Genomic DNA, 19,530 nt, shown 5'->3' with positions numbered 1-19,530 from the left:
ACTGTTTAACTTCGGTCGTGAACATCTAAACCACAACGAAACCAAACCACACTGCAACAGTAAAATAAATATTCAATTTAATACCAATATTTGGTAATTGATATTGTAGGCTTTCTTTGTTTTATTTTTCAATATGTTTTGTTACTTTTGTAGACTTGTTAAAGTTTATAACAACTAATGTAATTTATATTTTTTATGATCATGTAGAGTTGGCCAATTTGAATTCAAGCATCACCTCTTTTACTCTTATTGCACAACTACAACAATAACCTCCAAGGCAATTTCAAGCTTCCAGTTCACATGGTTCAATTGCTTCTCATCCATCGATTTCACTTTTACAAGGTCAAAGGTTGTGACATCCTGTCCTGAATTTAATATTATTTTATTCTCTAACCTTTGAAAATTACGAAAATGCCCTTGATGGATTTTATTCTTGGACTTTTGAATTCTTATCACCCTTTATCACCTTGCACATATTTCTAGATTGTTCATGTCCTCACAAACACGTGAACGTGAATAGGCGTAAATTAGACGATTTATGCATGTTTCCCAATGAGGGGCAAAATAGTAATTTTGCACTCTTAGGGATTTGTTACTTGTTTATTAAGAAAACAGTGAGTTGTCAATATTGCGGGCTGCAGAGTGTAATATCGATGGCTTATTTGTTGGATTTGTTAAGCAAGTAGGTAAATAGTCCCGTTTACATTAGTATTTCATTAATTAGGTCCCATACCTAATTAATTATTATTTGGGCTTGACACAAAGACACACACATATTCTCGAAGTACTCGATGATATGAACGCGTGGGCGAAAACGGAACTGAATTTGGAGTTACGACGAAAATTCTATGAAACTACGAACATGAAGGGCGTTTTAGTAATTTCATGTTTACGGGATAAATTTTTCTATTTCGTCTTTTATGGATTGGGATGTGTGCAATGTGGGGTCCACACCCCATTCGTTCACCTCTCTTCTGTGTTTCCCTTTCATTTATCCCTCTCATATTTCTGCCATCTCATCCTGCTTCATTCTCCCTTATTTTCACATTTTCTTCTATGTTAATCTCCCAAACTCTCTTTATCTCTCTTTCTCATTTACGTAATACAGAGAACTGGCTAGTTCCAGCCTTCACCACCGACATCCACCTATGCATCAAGTCAAATGATAGGCAAAACATAGACCTTTCAACCTATCTTTCTCGTCTCTCACCTCTACAAACACAAAAAGTGCAGACGGCGGAAGCTACCGTCCTTCCACGATCTGGCGAGGCTACCACCATCCCCGATGTTGGTAAGCCTCGAGTCACCTTCCACACTACACCGAAGTAGATAAAGCGACCACTGTCGCCATTTTTCAAGGCAAACTCCACTGTGCAACTAAGGTAAGCCTCAGGATATTTCAAATTCTCTTTTTAGTGTTGATTTGGTACCATTTATAACCTAGCCACTTTCAAGCCATTTTTTCAGCCAACACATACATTAACTTGGCCCCACTTTGGTATGGACTTATTCCTTACATTTCTAGCTTCACAATGGCTTTTGAACCATCGATTTTTGTTAAGTATCAAGCTGAAAATGAGCTCTAGAAGTCAGAGCAAAAACCTGCATAACGCAGGCATTCATGAGGAAGACGAGTATTGTTGTACTCGCTAGCGCATGGTGGCCGGCCATGAATTTAGACACTTTTATGTTTAAATTTATTCACATTTTTCCACATCACTACACTTTATGGCTTGGTCATATTTTCGGTGTCGGCCAGCACAACTCGATTCGGAATCTAGGTGGACTTTCCAGGTCGAGGTGATCAAAGGTCTTCTAAAGTATCACATTTTCAATCCTGTTCACAAGCTCAAAAGCCTCCAAAAACTTCGAAGAGTAAGTGTCCAAAAGGAAAGAGAAACAGAAAGGGTTGAACGATGCAAAGTAGTGACTTCAAAGTTGAAACACCAAAACTTTTTTGTTGAATTGCATAAACAATTTATTTTTTTCGGGTTCTACTACTAATGCCATAAGGCATTTTGATGTTGAAGTTTGTTTGAACTTTAGTTTTCGTATGATAAATTGACCTTTTCAATTGGGTTGTACTTAAGTACTGCCATAAGGCATTTTGACGTTGAACTTTATTTCAAGTTGAATTTTCGTGTGGTGATCATGAATTTTTTACTTTTTTTTTCAATTGGATTGTATTAATGGAATAAAGTATTTAGTTTGCAAAAGTTTGAAATTGAACCAAACCAAAACCAATTGGTTTGGTTCAATTTCGTTTAAAGCTTTAAAACTATACCGAACCAATCACCAAAAAAATTCAATTTTGATTTTTGTTTCACCTAAACCACACTGACCTAGACCTTGCCCATCTCTAGGTGAGACCAAAGGTTATCGTTACTTTTCTTAAGCGTGTCATTGACTAACGTGCATGGATGGAGGCAACATATGCCTATTAGGGGTATCTGCCCCCACTCAACTCCTTTTGTGATGGAAAATTGCTCCAACTAAAAGTATAAATTATTCTCTCACATTCTATAATTTTTCTACCCTCTCACCCTTCCTAACTATGTAACTTTTTTCATTGGGTAATAGTTTACAATTTTAGCATTCTAAACACTAGTTACCCAAAATCATGTAGTTAGACAATAAGTTGGTAAAATTGTATCAAATTTTCAACTTGGCCTCCACACAAAAGCTTTTAAGAGCAGCCTATAGGTTGCTTTTAAATGCTGATTTTAAAAAAATCAGAGATAATGCTATGAATGACCCAATATCGAATACTAGTAATAATATCCGCAAAAGAATGTTCTCATGTGCTTCTAGACATGTTGAGCTCCGCATATTCTAGTACAGTCAGGGGGGGCCGATTTCGTAAAAGATTAAAGGTAGGAATTTATTGAATGAACAACACTCTTTTGTATACGTCAGGAGTTTATTGATGAGAAGGGGCTGAGGAAATGGCTGGTTGTGGGTGATGAGGGATTTGAACCCTCGACACCGTGGTTCATAGCTGCGTGCTCTAATCCTCTGAGCTACAGGCCCTACCCCGTCTTCACTGGATTTGTTTCCTGGAGTACTCTAAAAAAAGGAACTTTTCTTCTCCCCATCCATTTCTGGTTAAGAAGATATGAAAGCGCATCTCTCTATATAAGAATGGTGCATTCCGAGGTGTGAAGTGGGAGAGAATGGATTTCATAATCAATGGTGACTCATTATTTCGATGAATCATTTCTTTGAACAAAAGAAGATTATGTAAACACTTACTCGAAATATCACTTATCAGAGGACAACCCATAGTACAATCTGATAACTATAGAACTGATAACCAACTCATCACTTCGTGTTATCTGGATGGAAAGAACCAGTCAAGATATGATATATAAGTCATATCATTGTAGCAACTGAAATCTTTTTTACATAAACAAAAAAAAAATCAATTTGATTATGGGCTATAAAGCAATATAAAGTATACAGATAAATGGGGTTTTTGTCTTTAAACTGGAAATTAAAAAAAATGCTTGGGGGTGGAAATGAGACAATATCTACAATACTTGGATTTAATCAGATACAATTTGAAGGATTTTGTAGGTTCATTGAGCAGGGCTTAACAGAGGAACTTTATAAGTTTCCAAAAACTAAAGATACAAATCAAGAAATTGAATTTCAATTATTTGTGGAAACATATCAATTGGTAGAACCCTTGATAAAAGAAAGAGATGCTGTATATGAATCACTCACATATTCTTCAGAATTATATGTATCCGCTGGGGAGATGTAAGAAAAATTACCAACTTGATCCTTAGCCTAAGTATTGTGTTTGGTTATTTACTAAAATCCCCCTTTGATGAAGAAGGGTGGATTGTTAATGTAGATGATTTGGAAGATATAACCGGTGGGCATGTATGGTTAGGTTCCATTTGTATACTTGGTGGAATCTAGCATATCTTAACCAAACCCTTGGGATAAAGTTGTATCCCTTAGAAACCATACATGCACCTTTTAATGCATACATTATTTATCCTTCTAGACAAATTTTATTCTTAGAAAGCAAGTGACTCACCCCACCTACCACTACAAACCATAATCTCTTGCACAACCATTGCCATTATCACCGTCATTGTTGCTACCACCACCTCACCACAATCACGCCACCATCACAACCATACCCATCACCACAACCACAACTGCCATTACCACGTTGCCGCCACCACCACCATCATAAACATAATCGCCACAAATGCTACCACAACTACAATTGCCACCATCGTTGTTGTTGTTGTTGCCGCCCCTACCACCATTGTTACCTCCGCAATCCAACCAGCACACCTCTTTATTGGCACCACCACCACCATCACAAACATTACCCTTGCCACGTTGTCGTCGTCATTGCCTACACTATGAAGTCTATTTTTTTCATTATATTAATTGTATCACTTTTAGATTAAAATTTAGCAAATACTTTTCACTGCTTTTCATACTCATAACACTTTTAAAGAAGGCTAATTACACTAACAGCTCTTGAGGTTTATCAAGTTTTCACAAAACCCCCTCACATTTGAGACATTACACAACCTGCTAAGGTTTTAATCCTTTTCATATAACCCCATGAGTCAAAATTTGGCTTATAAATTTGCTAATTTACCCTTATTAATTACTTGAAACTAATAAAAGAACTTTATAATTATATAAAAAATTATAAAACATTAAACACTTAAAAAACAAGAAAAAGATCGTGTGGAGAAAACAAATAAAGAAAAAAAAATTAATTATTTTGAAAAAAAAAATTATTAAACAAAAGAAGTTCATCTTCTTCTTTACCTCCCACCCGATCAAGCAACCACCTCCATCTCCATCTGCTCATTCTTTCTCCATCACAGCTACCTATAACATCCCACATTGCCCAAGAGAGTGGATCATGTAAGCCTTATATGTATATTCCCATATTTACCTAGAATGATGCATTTTGGGAGCTCACTGGTTTTAGGTTCCATCGGAACTCCGAAGTTAAGCGAGTTCGTGCGAGAGTAATCCCATGATGGGTGACCTACTGGGAAGTTCTCGTATGAGTTCCCAGAAGCAAAACCGTGAGGGCGTGGTCGGGGCTTAAAGCGGACAATATTGTGCTACAGTGGAGTCGAGCTTGGGATGCGGTGAGGGCCAGAGCCGGGATGTGACAATTTGGTATCAGAGCCAATCATTGGCCGGGAGTGCCAACGAGGACGTCGGGCCCTTAAGGGGGTGGATTGTAACATCCCACATCGCTCAGGGGAATGGATCCTGTAAGCTTTATATGTATATTCCCATCCCTATCTAGAACGAGGCCTTTTGGGAGCTCATTGGTTTCGGGTTCCATCGGAACTCCGAAGTTAAGCTAGTTCGCGCGAGAGCAATCCCATGATGGGTGACCTACTGGGAAGTTCTTGTATGAGTTCCCAGAAACAAAACCGTGAGGGTGTGATCGGGGCCCAAAGTGGACAATATTGTGTTACAGTGGAGTGGAGCCCGGGATGTGGTGAGGGCCTGGGTCGGGATGTGATATACCCATTCAAACTTTCAACAAACCAAAAAATGATCTCTGTCTAATAAAATTATAATTTTGTAATCAAGATCAAATCCTTACTATTTGATTATGCACTAAATTAGAAAGTAGAAACCATGAAAGTAGTGGACAAGGAGTTGTGGAAGCGGGGGAAGTCGTCGGCGGATTGGAAATGGAAGGGTGGGGAGATTTGGCAGACTGAAAGGGGTTAGGGACGGGGAGATTTGTCTTCTTCTTGGTTTTTTTTAAGTATTTAATGTTTTATAATTTTTTTTTATACAATTATAAACTTTTCTTGATTAGTTTGAGTAATTTATAAGGGTGAGTTAGTAAATATATAAACAAAATTTTGATTGAAGGGGTTGTATGAAAGAGAATTAAAATCTGATGGGGTGTTAATGCAATGTTTCAAACATTAGGGAGTTTTGTGAAAACTCGATAAATCTCAAGGGGTGTTAGTGTAATTAACCCATTTTAAAAGTACTGTTTATTAAATATTCAACTGCTTTATTTTGCAACTAATTATCTTAAAGCATAACAGAAACAACTTTTTGGAAGAAAAAAAAATAGAAATCCCTTCTCTTTCTGTGATTGTATATTGTAATTGTGAAGTCTAGACTTTTAGGTTTGGCTTTCCTTGTCAATATTGTTATTATACCACATGCTCAATCTTGGTTTAGACTTTTCTTTGTTTATGATATGTGTCTGCTGGGAAGAAATGTTCAAGGATGTAACACATCTCACTTCAAAAGGTTTGTTCATGCATGTTCATTTCACGTTTACATTCTTGTTACATTCTGACTAGCTTAGTTGTCTAGTTAGGCTTTGCGTCAGATTTCCAGCAAGCTAGGCACGCAATTTAAGACTTACTCACATGGGCTAACTGACACCTTTTTGCTAGTAACCATATTTTAGCCATGGACCTGTCCAAATCGTTTGTAGCGTGACACGTGTTCTTTGTCCTTGCTAACTGTAAAGAACCATCCTTTTTGCATATATCTTTAGCTAGGTTTTCATTTCTTCAGAGAAAGAGAGAAAAGAGCGTTAAGGCTTCACCTTCCTCTTTGTTCTTCGTTTATGAAACCCTAATGGCAAAATCATCTTTCATGCATTAAACACTTAATCATTGAATAATAGGGTTACTTTGTCTTTGTGGTTTTGCATTAAATTTGTCGTCAAGTTATTTAAGTTTCAAATCCTTAAAGTGACCCATTTTTTTATTCTTGTCAATTTCTTCCTTCAACAGTTTGACTAGAGAAACTAACTACACATTTGAATCCAGATCTACATATCATTGTCATATCGTCATATGCATTGTATTATGTGTTGATCTCGATGCCACAAGGTGAAAAGTTCAAGATGAGCTGCCATCTTGTGAAGGCTAGAGACAACACCTTTTCGGTGCCACAAGGTGAAGAGCTTAGGAGGAGCTGCCACTTAGTGAAGACCGAAGGAATATATCTCGTGTAAGGCAAAGTTGCACAAAGGTAAAACTGCTCCATAAACTAGATCTAGGAATTGAGCTTTGTGTGGTATTTTGTAAGAATTTTGTTTACACTGGTAGATTTGACTCATTGGAGAGTCCTTTATTTTTTAACCCAGATATGAGTTTTTCTGGCAGAAAATATCTTGTGTCTAAACTTATTTATATTGTATCACATATCGCACATACATATACATGCTACATGTATCACTTGAATATTTAATTAGTATGTGCTCACAATCATGCTCAATTGACACAATAATAACTTCAAACGAACTGAGGCCTTGTTGACTAAGATAGTTTTCATATTTGAAATTGGTTATTGAATCTTTGATTTATTGACTAACAAATCTATCTTAGTTGACTAGCAGCTTGACTAGTCAGTCCAGTAGATTATATTTTTATGTAGAGGATTTTCTACTTGGTACCAATTTCAGTAACTATAAAAGAGTGTTGAAGTAGTTGAATAAAGAAGATAAAGTTGGAACAATTAACTTTGGATAACGTTAGAGAGACCAATTTTTTTAAAACTAAATTTGCAAACCAAATAATGTGGTTGTTGATGATTTAATTACTACTTAAGTATTGATTAATGTGCTTATTTTCTATTAGTGACACTTTATTTAGTTTAAAATTTTGGTATTCCTAACATTTGATGTAATAATAATTGCCTCCACTTCATTAGCTTAAATAAAGTTTGATAACGCTATACCTACTTCACGACGTCTTTTAATAGGTAATTGCTTGTGAGTTGTGACTAACTCTAGTCCAAAACACAATATTAAGGAAACCTTGAACATCTCTTTTGTGTTGGTAATCCTTAGTTTTATGCATGTGTTTAGATATATGTCTTAGAAGAATTCAACCTCTCTAAACTTAAAACACCTTACGAATACGCACGCGCATCCAACGGAAGCTAAAAAAAAGGAGACACAAGAAAAAAAAAGATGGTACGAATGGAAGAAGAAAATTGACAATGTAAAATCAATTATAATTACATAATACAAAATTATTTGATACATTTGAAGAAACAAACGATCTCTTATTCGAAATCATTTCGTAAAAGTCATCTTCAAATGAAAATTAAGATATTAAACGATTTTGATTATAAAATTTTCATGGTAAAATATTTTATTTACAAGAAGAAGAATGGATCCATTCTTGAAGAAAGAAACGCAAGTATTGTTCTTGCATGTATGTATTTTAAAAACAATTGCATGTGTAAAAAATTTCTCTCCGTCGAGACTTTATCATCTAGTGTAATTTAATATCATCATCTTTTCTATCTGTTTGTATTAAAATAAACGCTAGAAAACAAAACGTTATCAACTACCCCAAATTATTCCAATCTTTTTGTTCTTTACTCCTATTTTTTAATTGGCCAAGAAATTGTAAAAAAAAAAAAAAAACCAAAACCAAAACCAAAAACAAAAAGAATTAGAAAAAAAAGTAGAAAGTAGCAATGGGGTGAAGCATACGCGCCATGCAGAGAGAAAGCATGGATTTTCACTTCCCAACAACAAATATGTGTTAATCAAAGGCCCCTTCCTCCTTCGACAAAATCTCCACCGTATAAATTCCCTCCTCTTCTTTCTGTTTCACTCCCAATCCTTTCCCCCTTCCCACTCTTCTCTCTCTCTCTCTCTCTCTCTCTCTCTCTCCTCTGCAACTGCAAATGCAACTCCATAACCACCGCCACTTCCCCACCCCACTCCCATTCCACCACCCTTAGCCTCCACACTCCCCACCCCCTAACAATGGGCAAAGCCTCCAAATGGTTCCGGAGCATCCTGGGCCTCAAAAAGCCCAACCCCGCCCACCAAACCACCACCTCCTCCTCCTCTCCCAAACCACCCACCAAAGATAAACGCCGCTGGAGCTTCGTCAAGTCCTACAGAGAAAAACACCACCAAAATGACGCCGCACCGCTCCACCACCGCGTGGACTCCTCCACCGACGCCGCCGACCCCAACAAACACGCAATCGCCGTGGCGGCCGCGACAGCCGCCGTGGCCGAAGCAGCAGTATCCGCTGCTCAAGCCGCCGCGGCGGTGGTCCGGCTCACTAGCAGCGGCCGCTGCGCCAGAAACCCCGCGGTGCACGCTAGCGGGAACCGCGTTGGAATTCGCGAGGAAGAATTGGCCGCTGTGAAAATTCAAGCTGCCTTCCGGGGCTGTTTGGTTCGTATCCCCCTATTATTTCCTTTAATAATTTATTTTATTTATTTATTAATTTTTTAATCGACCGGTAATCTCTGATTAAGTTACCGGGATTAGCATTATGCCCGGAAGCTGACACGTGTCCCTTCTTCCACACTGTCTGGTTCGTGCTTTCACAAACAGTACTTCTTACTATACACAGTTCCACTGTTGCACCTTCTGTAAGAAGGTCTGATACGACGTCGTAATGGTCTTCGTAGAATTGTTCTAATACCCGGTTGGGGCTGCATCGAGCTGTACATTCCGTGTCGTTTTTCCCAAAACGGCAATGCGTGCAGCTTCTTCTTTCCCACTGCCATTTCTGGGTACCCCTCTGCATTTTTCAATGCTCGAAACCCCACTAAAATGCGCAGTGGGTGCGCACTGCACTCCCATCCAAGGGAAACCGCGTGGACCACTGGACCTCCCAAAGGGTTCGGCACCCCCACACATGGCCCTTCCATTTAGAGGCCTTCCATTTTTTATGTGTTGGCGTTTTCACGGAGTGGGTGGGTCAGAATCTAATATATGAGGGTTTTTTTGTGGATTAAGTTTTGGTTGTTGGTTCCAATTACAGTTGATATTCCTTTTTACTGTGAGAGGTCTTAAGAATCGATTCTCATAAAAAACGAATTTGAATCATATTATTGCTAGATTGTGAGTCGAATCCCACATTCTCCCCTTTAGCCTAAATAATATCGTATGTTCAAAAAAGTTTTGTTTGTTGGTGATTGGAAAATTGCATAAGATCTGGTTTCTAATTTTGTTGTGTTCTTTTTTTAGGGTGAATTATTTTAGTTTTCTGCATTTTGTAGGTGGTTTTTGGAGATAAATGTGGATGAGTTGGTTTTGCCTGTGACATGTTTGTCTAAATGTCAGTGTCATGGATTTACTGAGGCTTTTGAGGCTCTTTAATTTCCTACCTAACACTTACTTCATTTAATCAGTTGGGGATGATTTCAATTGGGTTTATTCTGAAGTGATTTCTTAAAGCTTTTGACTTTTCTGTTCTTTTACTGCAAATTAGGGTTTTTTTTTGGAAGAAATGAGGATCTTCCCCTTGATCATCTTTTTCAGAAATTCTTCAATTACTTTCATTCATCGTAAATCGTGTGATAAAAAATTATTGTATATTCTTTTATTTAAAATTAAATATAAACAGTATTTAATGAAAATTAGTTGCATGATGGAAATCTTTATTCTTTTTTAAGTACATTTAGGTTTTTTTATATGATTTCTTGAAGCTTTTGGCTTTTCTGTTTTTACTGCTCACATGGGGGTTTTAATTACTACAAGTGTTTGCTATTTCAATTGGTTTTTTTAAGTGATTTCTGAAAGCTTTTGGCTTTTCTTTTTTTTTTTCTGCTCATTTAGGTTCTCTAATCAATAGGGTTTTTTCAGTGATTTCTTAAAGCTTTTAGCTTTTTTTGCACAAATGCATTTTTTAAAGTGTTTGATCTTTCCTAGGCTAATTTAATACAAATTGGTCATGTGGGGTGGAGGAGGAGTTAGTAGGATGGGACTTTCTGAATGTAATCAAGTTGGTATAACAATCCCTTTGTAGTTATATGCATTTTAGTGAGTGGATGGATGGCTAAAAGTTCAACTCCATGCTTGTTGACGTTTTTGCCTGTTGGGTCCTGCTCACTTAAAGTTTGGTGGGCTCCTAAAAAAGAATTTTCCTAATTGACTTTTGTAGGAAGGGAGGAGGGGAGAGATACTTTCCTTCAGGGATGCCACCGTCATGTCCTGGACCAATGATACAGTGTCATGTGCTTTAACTTCCCCACATTGTTTGGGATGCCACGGTGGATCCTGGGGGTGTAGGTAACTGGAAGTCTTTCCCGGGTGTAGTGGTGGTTGGGTTCTTCAATTTCGTATTAATATGTAGATAGATCCCAGTCAAACAGTGGACAATACTTTTGCACCTTTTTGCAGGGCTGGTAGTGAAATGTCGTTGTTTGCTCATTGCCATGTCAGGGTCATAGATTTATTTGCTATCACTGGCCTAAAATTACTTTCTTTTAGGCGCCTGTTTGATTCAAAATTTTATGTTGGTCTCCTTGGCGCCGTAATTTCAAGTGTCAAGTGTCATTGAATTTAAGCTTTTCAATGAATGAGATTATGAATCTGTTTACTGATGCCTTGATGAAATGAAACCACATATCTTGGTTTTGTCGTCAATTTATTATGGTTTGATTATTATGGAAATGTTGGTTTGTGAAGCGCTTTTCGTTATTACTTTAGTTGTGATTAGTATCGTCTCCGCTGAGTTTAATTGGGTTTTCACAAGTCAACTTACTTTATTGAATGGACATTTTGAAGGCAAGGAGAGCGTTGCGAGCGTTAAAGGGATTGGTGCGACTTCAGGCGTTGGTTAGAGGTCATATTGTGAGGAAGTTTTATGCTGACCGGTTGCAGCGGCTGCAAGCCATATTGCGAGCGCAGGCAAGAGCTCAAGCACGGCGGGCCCAGATTTCTGATCTCTCACACTCAAGGACCAAATCTTCTCAGTTTCACCAACCTGTAAGGAAAATTTATGTCCCTCCAATTTGAGTTTTTTCAAATAGATTTAAAAAATTGAAATCGTGGACTTTTGAATGGGGGGACCAATTGTTTTTAAACTTTTGGATTCCCTCAAAGTACTTCTCAGTACAGACATATAATGTTGTGATGAAGTGATGTTTGGTGGAAATTATAAAAGCTCCATGATGCATTCATGTGTAGTTACATGCTTTATTTGTGTGGACACCACTTTCAGTCGAATAAATGAGAGTGGCAGATTGACAAGTGCCATGATGCGTATAACAGTTAATGTACATTATCAGACTTGGGAGGCATATAACATGGTAGAGGGGACACATTGATGGTTAACAAGTTACTACTACATAGATTTACCTTGTCCCACTGATCATTCGCATCAATTTAACTGTGTACTAGCACTGATTATACAGTTTTATCTCAGTAAAACAATATGAATTTAGTTATTGAAATGAATTGAGTTAGCTACTTGCTACTTAGCTGTCTAATTTTAACTGTTTATGTGTAAATCACTATGTTTTGTAATCTGCAGTGCATAATTTGGTTCTCACTCTCTGTGATTGTTGGTTGAGGACAATATAAGGGAAATACTCTTTAAATCGAGTGTTTATTCGCATTTGATTTGTGTATTTTACGAGTCGTCATGACCAAATTTTCATCTTTGTTTACCAAATGTTTTGTTTATTCATTAAACAAGAAAATTTTCATCTACATGCAGGATCCAGCAACCCCTGAAAAATTTGAACATCCTATCCGATCAAGAAGTACAAAGCATGAGCAGTTCTCAACACTCCGGGTATGCTCAAATCCTGTCTTTCCTCTGGATTTCCATGTGTGCTACTTATATAAGATTCTCATGCCTATTACTTCCTGCAGAGAAATAGCTCCAAGTCCAATGGAACTACTGATGATGAAAAGAACGACAGGGTCCTTGAAATTGATACTGGGAAATCATACATTGCACCTAGACGGAGAAATCTTTTTCACTCTACTCATCTTGCTGTGGCCTCAGACCAATGCAGCCATAGCTTTACCACTTCAAAAGACTCCACAAGCCGTCACACACTTCCCAGTCCATCGTCTTGTGAGTTCCAGTCTTTTAGCCCATTGAAGCTCTCTCGAGAGGTTGAGGAAGACTCTTTCTGCACTGCCAACTGTAGTCCGCAGTTGTATTCTGCTTCATCACAGGGAGCTACTTCGAAGAGAAGCCCCTTTACTCCTACAAAGAGTGATGGCTCAAAAAGTTACTTAAGTGGCTATTCCGATTACCCAAATTACATGGCGTGCACTGAATCATCAAAGGCTAAGTTTAGGTCTCTTAGTGCTCCGAAGCAGAGGCCTCACTATGATAGGTCTAGCTCAACAAAGAGGTACTCCATTCACGGCTTTGGTGAGTCGCGATCAATTACACAACGGACATCTGCCTTGCACGCTAACTTTGCAAATAAAGCCTACCCGGGTTCTGGTCGCTTGGACAAGCTAGGGATGCCGGTGGGTTACAGGTACTGATATGGCACTCTTCGGGTGGGGGGCTTTCGCCATCCATTGTAATTTTGAATCTAATTTGGCTAACTGATGTAGTAAACTACTTTTAACGTCCGAGGAATGTTTAGAGTTGTATTAGCGCAGGGCATATATATTTTCGGGTCTCAGTTCCTTTTAGAGCTAAAAAGATAGCTTCCTGCAAGTGCCATTTTGTGAGTCGGTTGTAAAATTAAGTTCTCAGAAGGGGAAGCAAATCGAATGTATGAACATGAAATTTCATGCGATGAAATTATTGAAAGAAAAATGTTGTGTTATATATTTATTTAAAATTAGTATTCTCTGATTTTCTGTAAGCTTATGGGCATTATTTTACGTAAATGAGTTTTTCGAGAGGAAATGATATCCATTTGCTTTTTCTCATTTTGCATTCTCGATTGTTTGATTTTTTTATTTTTAATTCATTTAATTCAAATGCTAGAATGAACAAACAAGGGTGTGCAAGAAGATAATAAGGTCGGTTGAATTCACTTGCCTTCTCATAATTCTTCTATATTCTTGACTTACAGTTTCGTGACGTACCCGTTTCAAGTAAGTAGATGGCATTGGAAGAGTGTGAAAGAGGAAGAGAGTGAGAAATTGGCTCAAGCACTTCATACTAGTATTTAAATTGCTTCGAGAACTTGACCTAACCATCACTTATATAAAATTCATGATAAGAAACGTGATTAACAAGTATGTCTGAGAGATGATGGAGCAGGTAAACAGTTTATGCACTTAAACATCTGTGCTCACATATTTCTTAGTAATATACAAATGCAAATTGCAGAGTCCAATCGAGCTGCTAATGGGGATTTCTTTTGTACACGAGCATAATTTTACTTTAAACTAATTTAAAGTGCAGGAATAAAAGCAAATGAGCATTTAAAAAACAATCTAAAATACATAAGCCTAGCTATTTATTCAGCTTGCAGTTCAAAATCCTAAGAGCCCTAGCCTCAAACTCGAATGAAAAGATGAGCTGTACAAGTAGTACTAGAGAACCAGCGGCCAAGATTCCAGTAGATTTCTCCGAAATTGACTGCTGAAATCCAGGGGTACAAGTGAAATTTCATTCCCACAAATTTATTTTATTTTCGTAAAATCTTGTTAGTTACAAAATTTAACTTTTCATAATTACCCTTAAAACCCGTAGAACTTTCAGGTTCACTCTTAGTATTTCGAATAGAGCTTGATCCTAAAAACGCGTAGGCAAAAACTATTCGTGAATCAGAGTTATAACGAATGAGAAATAAACGTGTAAAGTTAGTGGCATTTTTTATTGGCACCTCTATGTATATAGCAACTCCAGATTTGCTGGAGTGACCTCGCCCAATAAAGAGTGTCGATCCGTGTTAACCCAAATTGCTCCTTCACGATATGCAAAAACAATTTTGATTTTGGGCAGTTTTTTCCGACTCTTTTTCCGGCGAATTCCAGTGATGATGGACTTATCCACCACCACAAATCAAATTAGTGACATCCCAACATCCTTTTCCACCCAAGAACCTCCCTATTTGGCCACCTATCGCGACGGTGCGAACCTTGGGGTTTTTTGAGATTCTCCAGCAACAATATGTCTTCTTCTATGCTTCTCGACGCCAGCCACCACCAACAATCGACTCGTCATGAACCTGGCTACAAAACCCATGGTTTGTAGTAGTCATCGGAGCTCCGGTGCGCCAATTTGTGTAGCCCGACTGTTTTTGGGGAATTTCAACTATCTCCAACCAGTTTTACACCCTATCGAAAGTACAAACATTACTATATTCTTCACAAGCTACCTTTCGGTATAATTTGAGCCTATTTTAGTATTGGCCACATTTCGGTGAAGTTTGGCTGCCAGCCGTCGCATGAGGTAGCGCGTGGCCAGTGATCTGCATCATGTTTTCCATTAGCCAGAACACTCGGGTGATCGGTCCTTACTGCTGTAGCGGCAATCTACAGTGTGGTCATATTTAGTTGGTCAGCTCGGGAGTAACTGGTTGCCTTGGGGAGCAAGTCCTTGGAGGTTTTGAGGGGATTCCTTGTCAGATGAAAATAGAAGTTGCCTTTGGCAAATTCCCCCATAAGGGCGTTGTGGTCCGTTGCCTTATCGCGTATTGCATGTTCATTGTTGAACCGGGATATATAATCTCTCAAAGACTCGTCTAGGCCTTGCTGCACCGAGGCGAGGTCGGTTGGTGCGTTCTGTCTCTTAGATATAATCATATATGTGTCAAGGACAACTTGCCTAAGCCCAGAGAATGAAGTGATTGATTCTAGGGCTATCTGTTTGAACAAATCTCTAACCGTTCCTCTAAGGATGGCCATGAATAACCTATATTTGGTGGCGTCATTGTTCCGTCAACCCTTGACTGCATAGATAAATCCGTTAAGATAGTCGCATGGATAGGAAAGTCCCTTGTAGCTTTGCATTTTGAGCGCTCGAGTATCGCCACTCGTCGGCTCGTCTAGCAAGTCTTTGGAGAATGACAGAGGAACCTTCTTCTTGGAGTAGTCGGAGTTTTTGGTCTTAGACGTCCTTTCTATGTCTCATATTTTTCCCAAACTTTTTTCATCTCCTCGCTCATGACTTCCCTCAAGGTGTTCCTCAAGTCGTAGCGGCTCTGTAGATTCTCGGTCGGACCCTTGGTTGCCTGCTCAGTGGCTTGTGACCCTTTTCTATTGATGTTTTCACAACCATCTTCACTTCTGTCCTCGACGTCCTCTAGTCGTAGAGGACCTGCATTCATTGGGTTTTTTGGAAGATCAGCCCCCAGTCGAGATATGCTCTCGATCTTTTCGTTGGTCTGAGTAATTTGCTCCAAGAGGTTGGCATGCTTCTCTTGGAGCAAGGCGTTTTGAACGTGGAGGTGAGGTTTCTTACCTCATCCATCTCTCCAACATCGGCAAGTATATCATTCATCTTTTCTTCCATGATGGCGAGCCTGGCTTCTCTTCTCATATTTTTCTGCGGCTGGTCGCTTTGGGCCTGCGATAAATGTTCTTAACTCTCATCCTCATGCTGGTCATTTTGTTGGAGTTGTGCCCTAAAAGCCAATTTCATAATATTAGATATTAAGTAGCAACTTCATATTAATTAATATATAAATGGGCAAGATTTATTCATTCATGAGTTTGGCTTTATATTATAGAGATAATATACTATGAACGAGTCCATAAGATTTAAGGTATGGAAGCAATGTCCTAAATGAGGTTAAGGCAAGGCTACTTGTACTTCATGGTCACTTAGTCCTTAAATAAAGTTCCTAACCATTTGGAAAGTCAACCGGACATTAATTGTCTGGAAAGGCCGATGTATATAGCATTAAGGTTTGCATGGTCTTGTTCTAAGCTTGTTGGACACGTGATGGATATACAGGTGCTTGTCCGTGTAAAGTTCATTGAAGACTGACCATCCAAAAAGCTTAAACGTATCGATGCTTACCACATGTCAAATGTTACAAAGTTTCTAGTTGCAGTATGCAAATACTTCTTAGTCCTAAGGCATAATAGGTAACTTATATTTCACATTCAGGTGATAGATTTCTTATGTGCATGAGTATGAAGATACATGAATAAGAAATCTGTCACCTACTGGTAGTTATTCAATAGAAGGAGAAATTCCTCAAAAGTCCTCAATGACATCGTAGGGCCCAGTACTGTGATATTCGGGTTTATGTGCATGAGTATGAAGATACATGAATGTGTAATAAGAAATCTGTCACCTTCTGGTAGTTATTCAATAGAAGGAGAAATTCCTCGAAGTCACTTGAAGATTCATCTCAAAAATCTTCGACCGAAGTACTTGTTGATCAAGCTATGCTTGTAAGAATTGCGTCAACATGAGATGCATCATGGTGATCATCGATTACAACATGTGATTTGACATAAATCCATATCACATAAATCTTGATCAAGATATGGATGATAGAAGAACAGAATTGCATGGTAACTACAATCAAGGTTCAAAAAAGTATCATGACTTGTTCGTGTATACTTCTACTAATCCGAGTAGCCATGATTTGCTGCTAGGTGTCACTCATGGTTTGTGAAATTAAATAAATTCATTAATAAATTTCAATGTGGTCTTTAGTTAAAACCTAAGAGGTCACACACATATGATAAAGTTCTAGTAACACTATATGAATGATGATAAGATATAATTAATTGTTAATTATATTGTATCAATTATTTGGGCATATTGGATATTATCTTAATTAAATAGGCAGTAGGCTTTATTTTATTAAAAGGAGTCACAAACCCATAGTGGGTAAGTGAGTGGGCTTAGCACGTGGCATAAAGCCTGAGGCGCCAAACCCTAGGGGAGGTGTAGCATAGAGGTGCGTCAAGGAGTCTATAAATACTAGTTGTGTTTTTTTCATACACACAATGTAAAAGTTGTTTAGTATTGTTTATCAGAGAAAAGACAGAAAAACCCTTAAGCCAAATACACCTTGTGTGCCGTCCATTCTATATTGATCTAAGTGAGAGATATTGCTAGCACATTTAAATCCATCACTCAATCATTCATTGTTAGATTTATCAATGTGGATACTCTTAAAGGCATAACATTTGGGGAGCATCACATGATCAATCATGAAGAGGAAAATTGCAAGGATATGGATGATCCAATCAAGCTGCATGCACATGACTAGATTCAAGTAAGTTAATCTCTCTGACTTCTTAATTTGTTGCTCTATCAATTACAACTAATCAGATATATAATTAGGATAACATATTGTATGTTATTTGTTTATTTCTGCTACATATTTAAATATTTGACTCAAATTTATCCCAATAATATGCCCAGAAACCCAATATATTCTGCTCGGTTGGGCACGATCTCAAAATGTGTCTAAGACAGCTGTGGTAGAAAACACAATGTTCTAAAAAACGGCCTAGGCGCTGGTGACCTGAGGCGTTTTCTTGCAAATCGGTTGGAAAAATCGGCTGGGCTCTAGGCGGCGCCTAGGGGGGCTAGGCCCTTTTTTTTTAAATTAAAAAAAAATCCTATCTACATTACTATATTTCCTTATTTTCCTCCTATTTGCATTTTATTTGGTTTTAAATTGTGAACTTATTGTACATGTGTCATCCTACAATACTTCTCACTATGGTTATATGACATATATGCTTAATGTGTTTTTAAATTTTGGACTTGTTGGATACTCTTTTTGCATTTTATCATTCTTGTATTATTTTATCCATGAATTTCATACAAGTATAATTTTTTGTAAGTATCAATATGCACTTATTTACAAGATATAAAAGAAATTTACCTAAATCTGCCTAGGCCGCCTAGGCGCTAGGCGCCAACCTGCCACCCGACTAGCGCCTAGCGTTTTTTAGAACCTTGAGAAAACATAACCAAATTGTCTTCATTTTTCACAGACGATGCCAAATTGTTAACTCTCAAATCTTGCAGGTTAACAAATTAAAACAATTAACCCTTGGTGGGCTTCAGTGGCGAAGCCACATGGAGACCAAGATGAGCACGGGCCTATCCTGAAATATTAGTTTATATACCTTATCTGTTGGTTTTGTAACTAAAGAATTTGTGGCTCGGTGGTTGAAGGGTTTTTTGTGTTCCTGCACGTCAGGGGTTTGAAATTTGCTGGTGAACCTCCTTCAAGTTCTTTATCAGCAATTGTTTTTTGGTTAGTTGATACAGAACAATGTTAATTTATGCTGAAGAAAAATCTCATAATAATAGTATTGAGCCATGATTTTAAATTTTTGTTTGAAATTAATGTTAACTTTATTGTTAATCTTGTAACAAGTTTTGTTTTTATGATATAATTATTTTAATACTAAATTTTTTATACATGTTAAAGATCTACCAGCCTTGTTTGATTAAAATTTTTCATGCCAATACAAAAAAGGAACCTTTAATTTTCTCTCATTAGTTATATTGCTATATTTGTTGTCTCATTTTGTTTATATGATTTAAAGGCCCCTCATAGTTTGAATTCCTGGCTCCATCACTGGTGGACTTGGGATAAAACTAAAATGAAATGAACTCAAAATTTAAGTGGTTCACCCCTCAACATTAGGCTACCTCCACTGTGTTGCTCGAATTATATTGATTTCAAGGGTTACAAGTAACACTCGGCTAAGAGTTTTAGTTGTCTGACCCCTTACCAGAGGTTCTCACCCTTTTATATAGGCCCTCAATGAACCCATACAACCTTGGGCTCACCTGATCTCACCACCTAGCATTTAATGCGCCACCTACATCGATTAACGTGCTGACAACTTTTTTAACCATTAGTTGA

The 19,530-nt window shown here is 37.8% G+C and overlaps 1 protein-coding gene across 1 annotated transcript; it reads left to right on the top strand.

The window, feature by feature from the left end:
- Nucleotides 1-8,564: 8,564 nt before the first annotated feature.
- On the top strand, nt 8,565-13,548 carry LOC126618341 (protein IQ-DOMAIN 22). Its single transcript, XM_050286375.1, has 4 exons — nt 8,565-9,190; nt 11,534-11,734; nt 12,468-12,545; nt 12,626-13,548. Exons 1-4 carry the CDS (start codon nt 8,768-8,770, stop codon nt 13,256-13,258), a joined length of 1,335 nt encoding a protein of 444 aa, XP_050142332.1. The 5' UTR covers nt 8,565-8,767; the 3' UTR covers nt 13,259-13,548.
- Nucleotides 13,549-19,530: the final 5,982 nt, after the last annotated feature.

Source organism: Malus sylvestris, chromosome 4 (genome assembly GCF_916048215.2).
Source record: "Malus sylvestris chromosome 4, drMalSylv7.2, whole genome shotgun sequence".
Classification (NCBI taxonomy): domain Eukaryota; kingdom Viridiplantae; phylum Streptophyta; class Magnoliopsida; order Rosales; family Rosaceae; genus Malus; species Malus sylvestris.
The sequence above is the reverse complement of the archived record's forward strand: the minus strand, read 5'-3'. Positions and strand labels throughout refer to the sequence as shown.

Bases quoted from the DNA above. Each gene is read 5' to 3' on its own strand.
- LOC126618341 (XM_050286375.1), top strand. From the start codon at position 8,768: ATGGGCAAAGCCTCCAAATGGTTCCGGAGCATCCTGGGCCTCAAAAAG. The intron at 9,191-11,533 runs GTTCGTATCCCC...GACATTTTGAAG, and splicing joins CTGCCTTCCGGGGCTGTTTG to GCAAGGAGAGCGTTGCGAGC. The intron at 12,546-12,625 runs GTATGCTCAAAT...TACTTCCTGCAG, and splicing joins AGCAGTTCTCAACACTCCGG to AGAAATAGCTCCAAGTCCAA.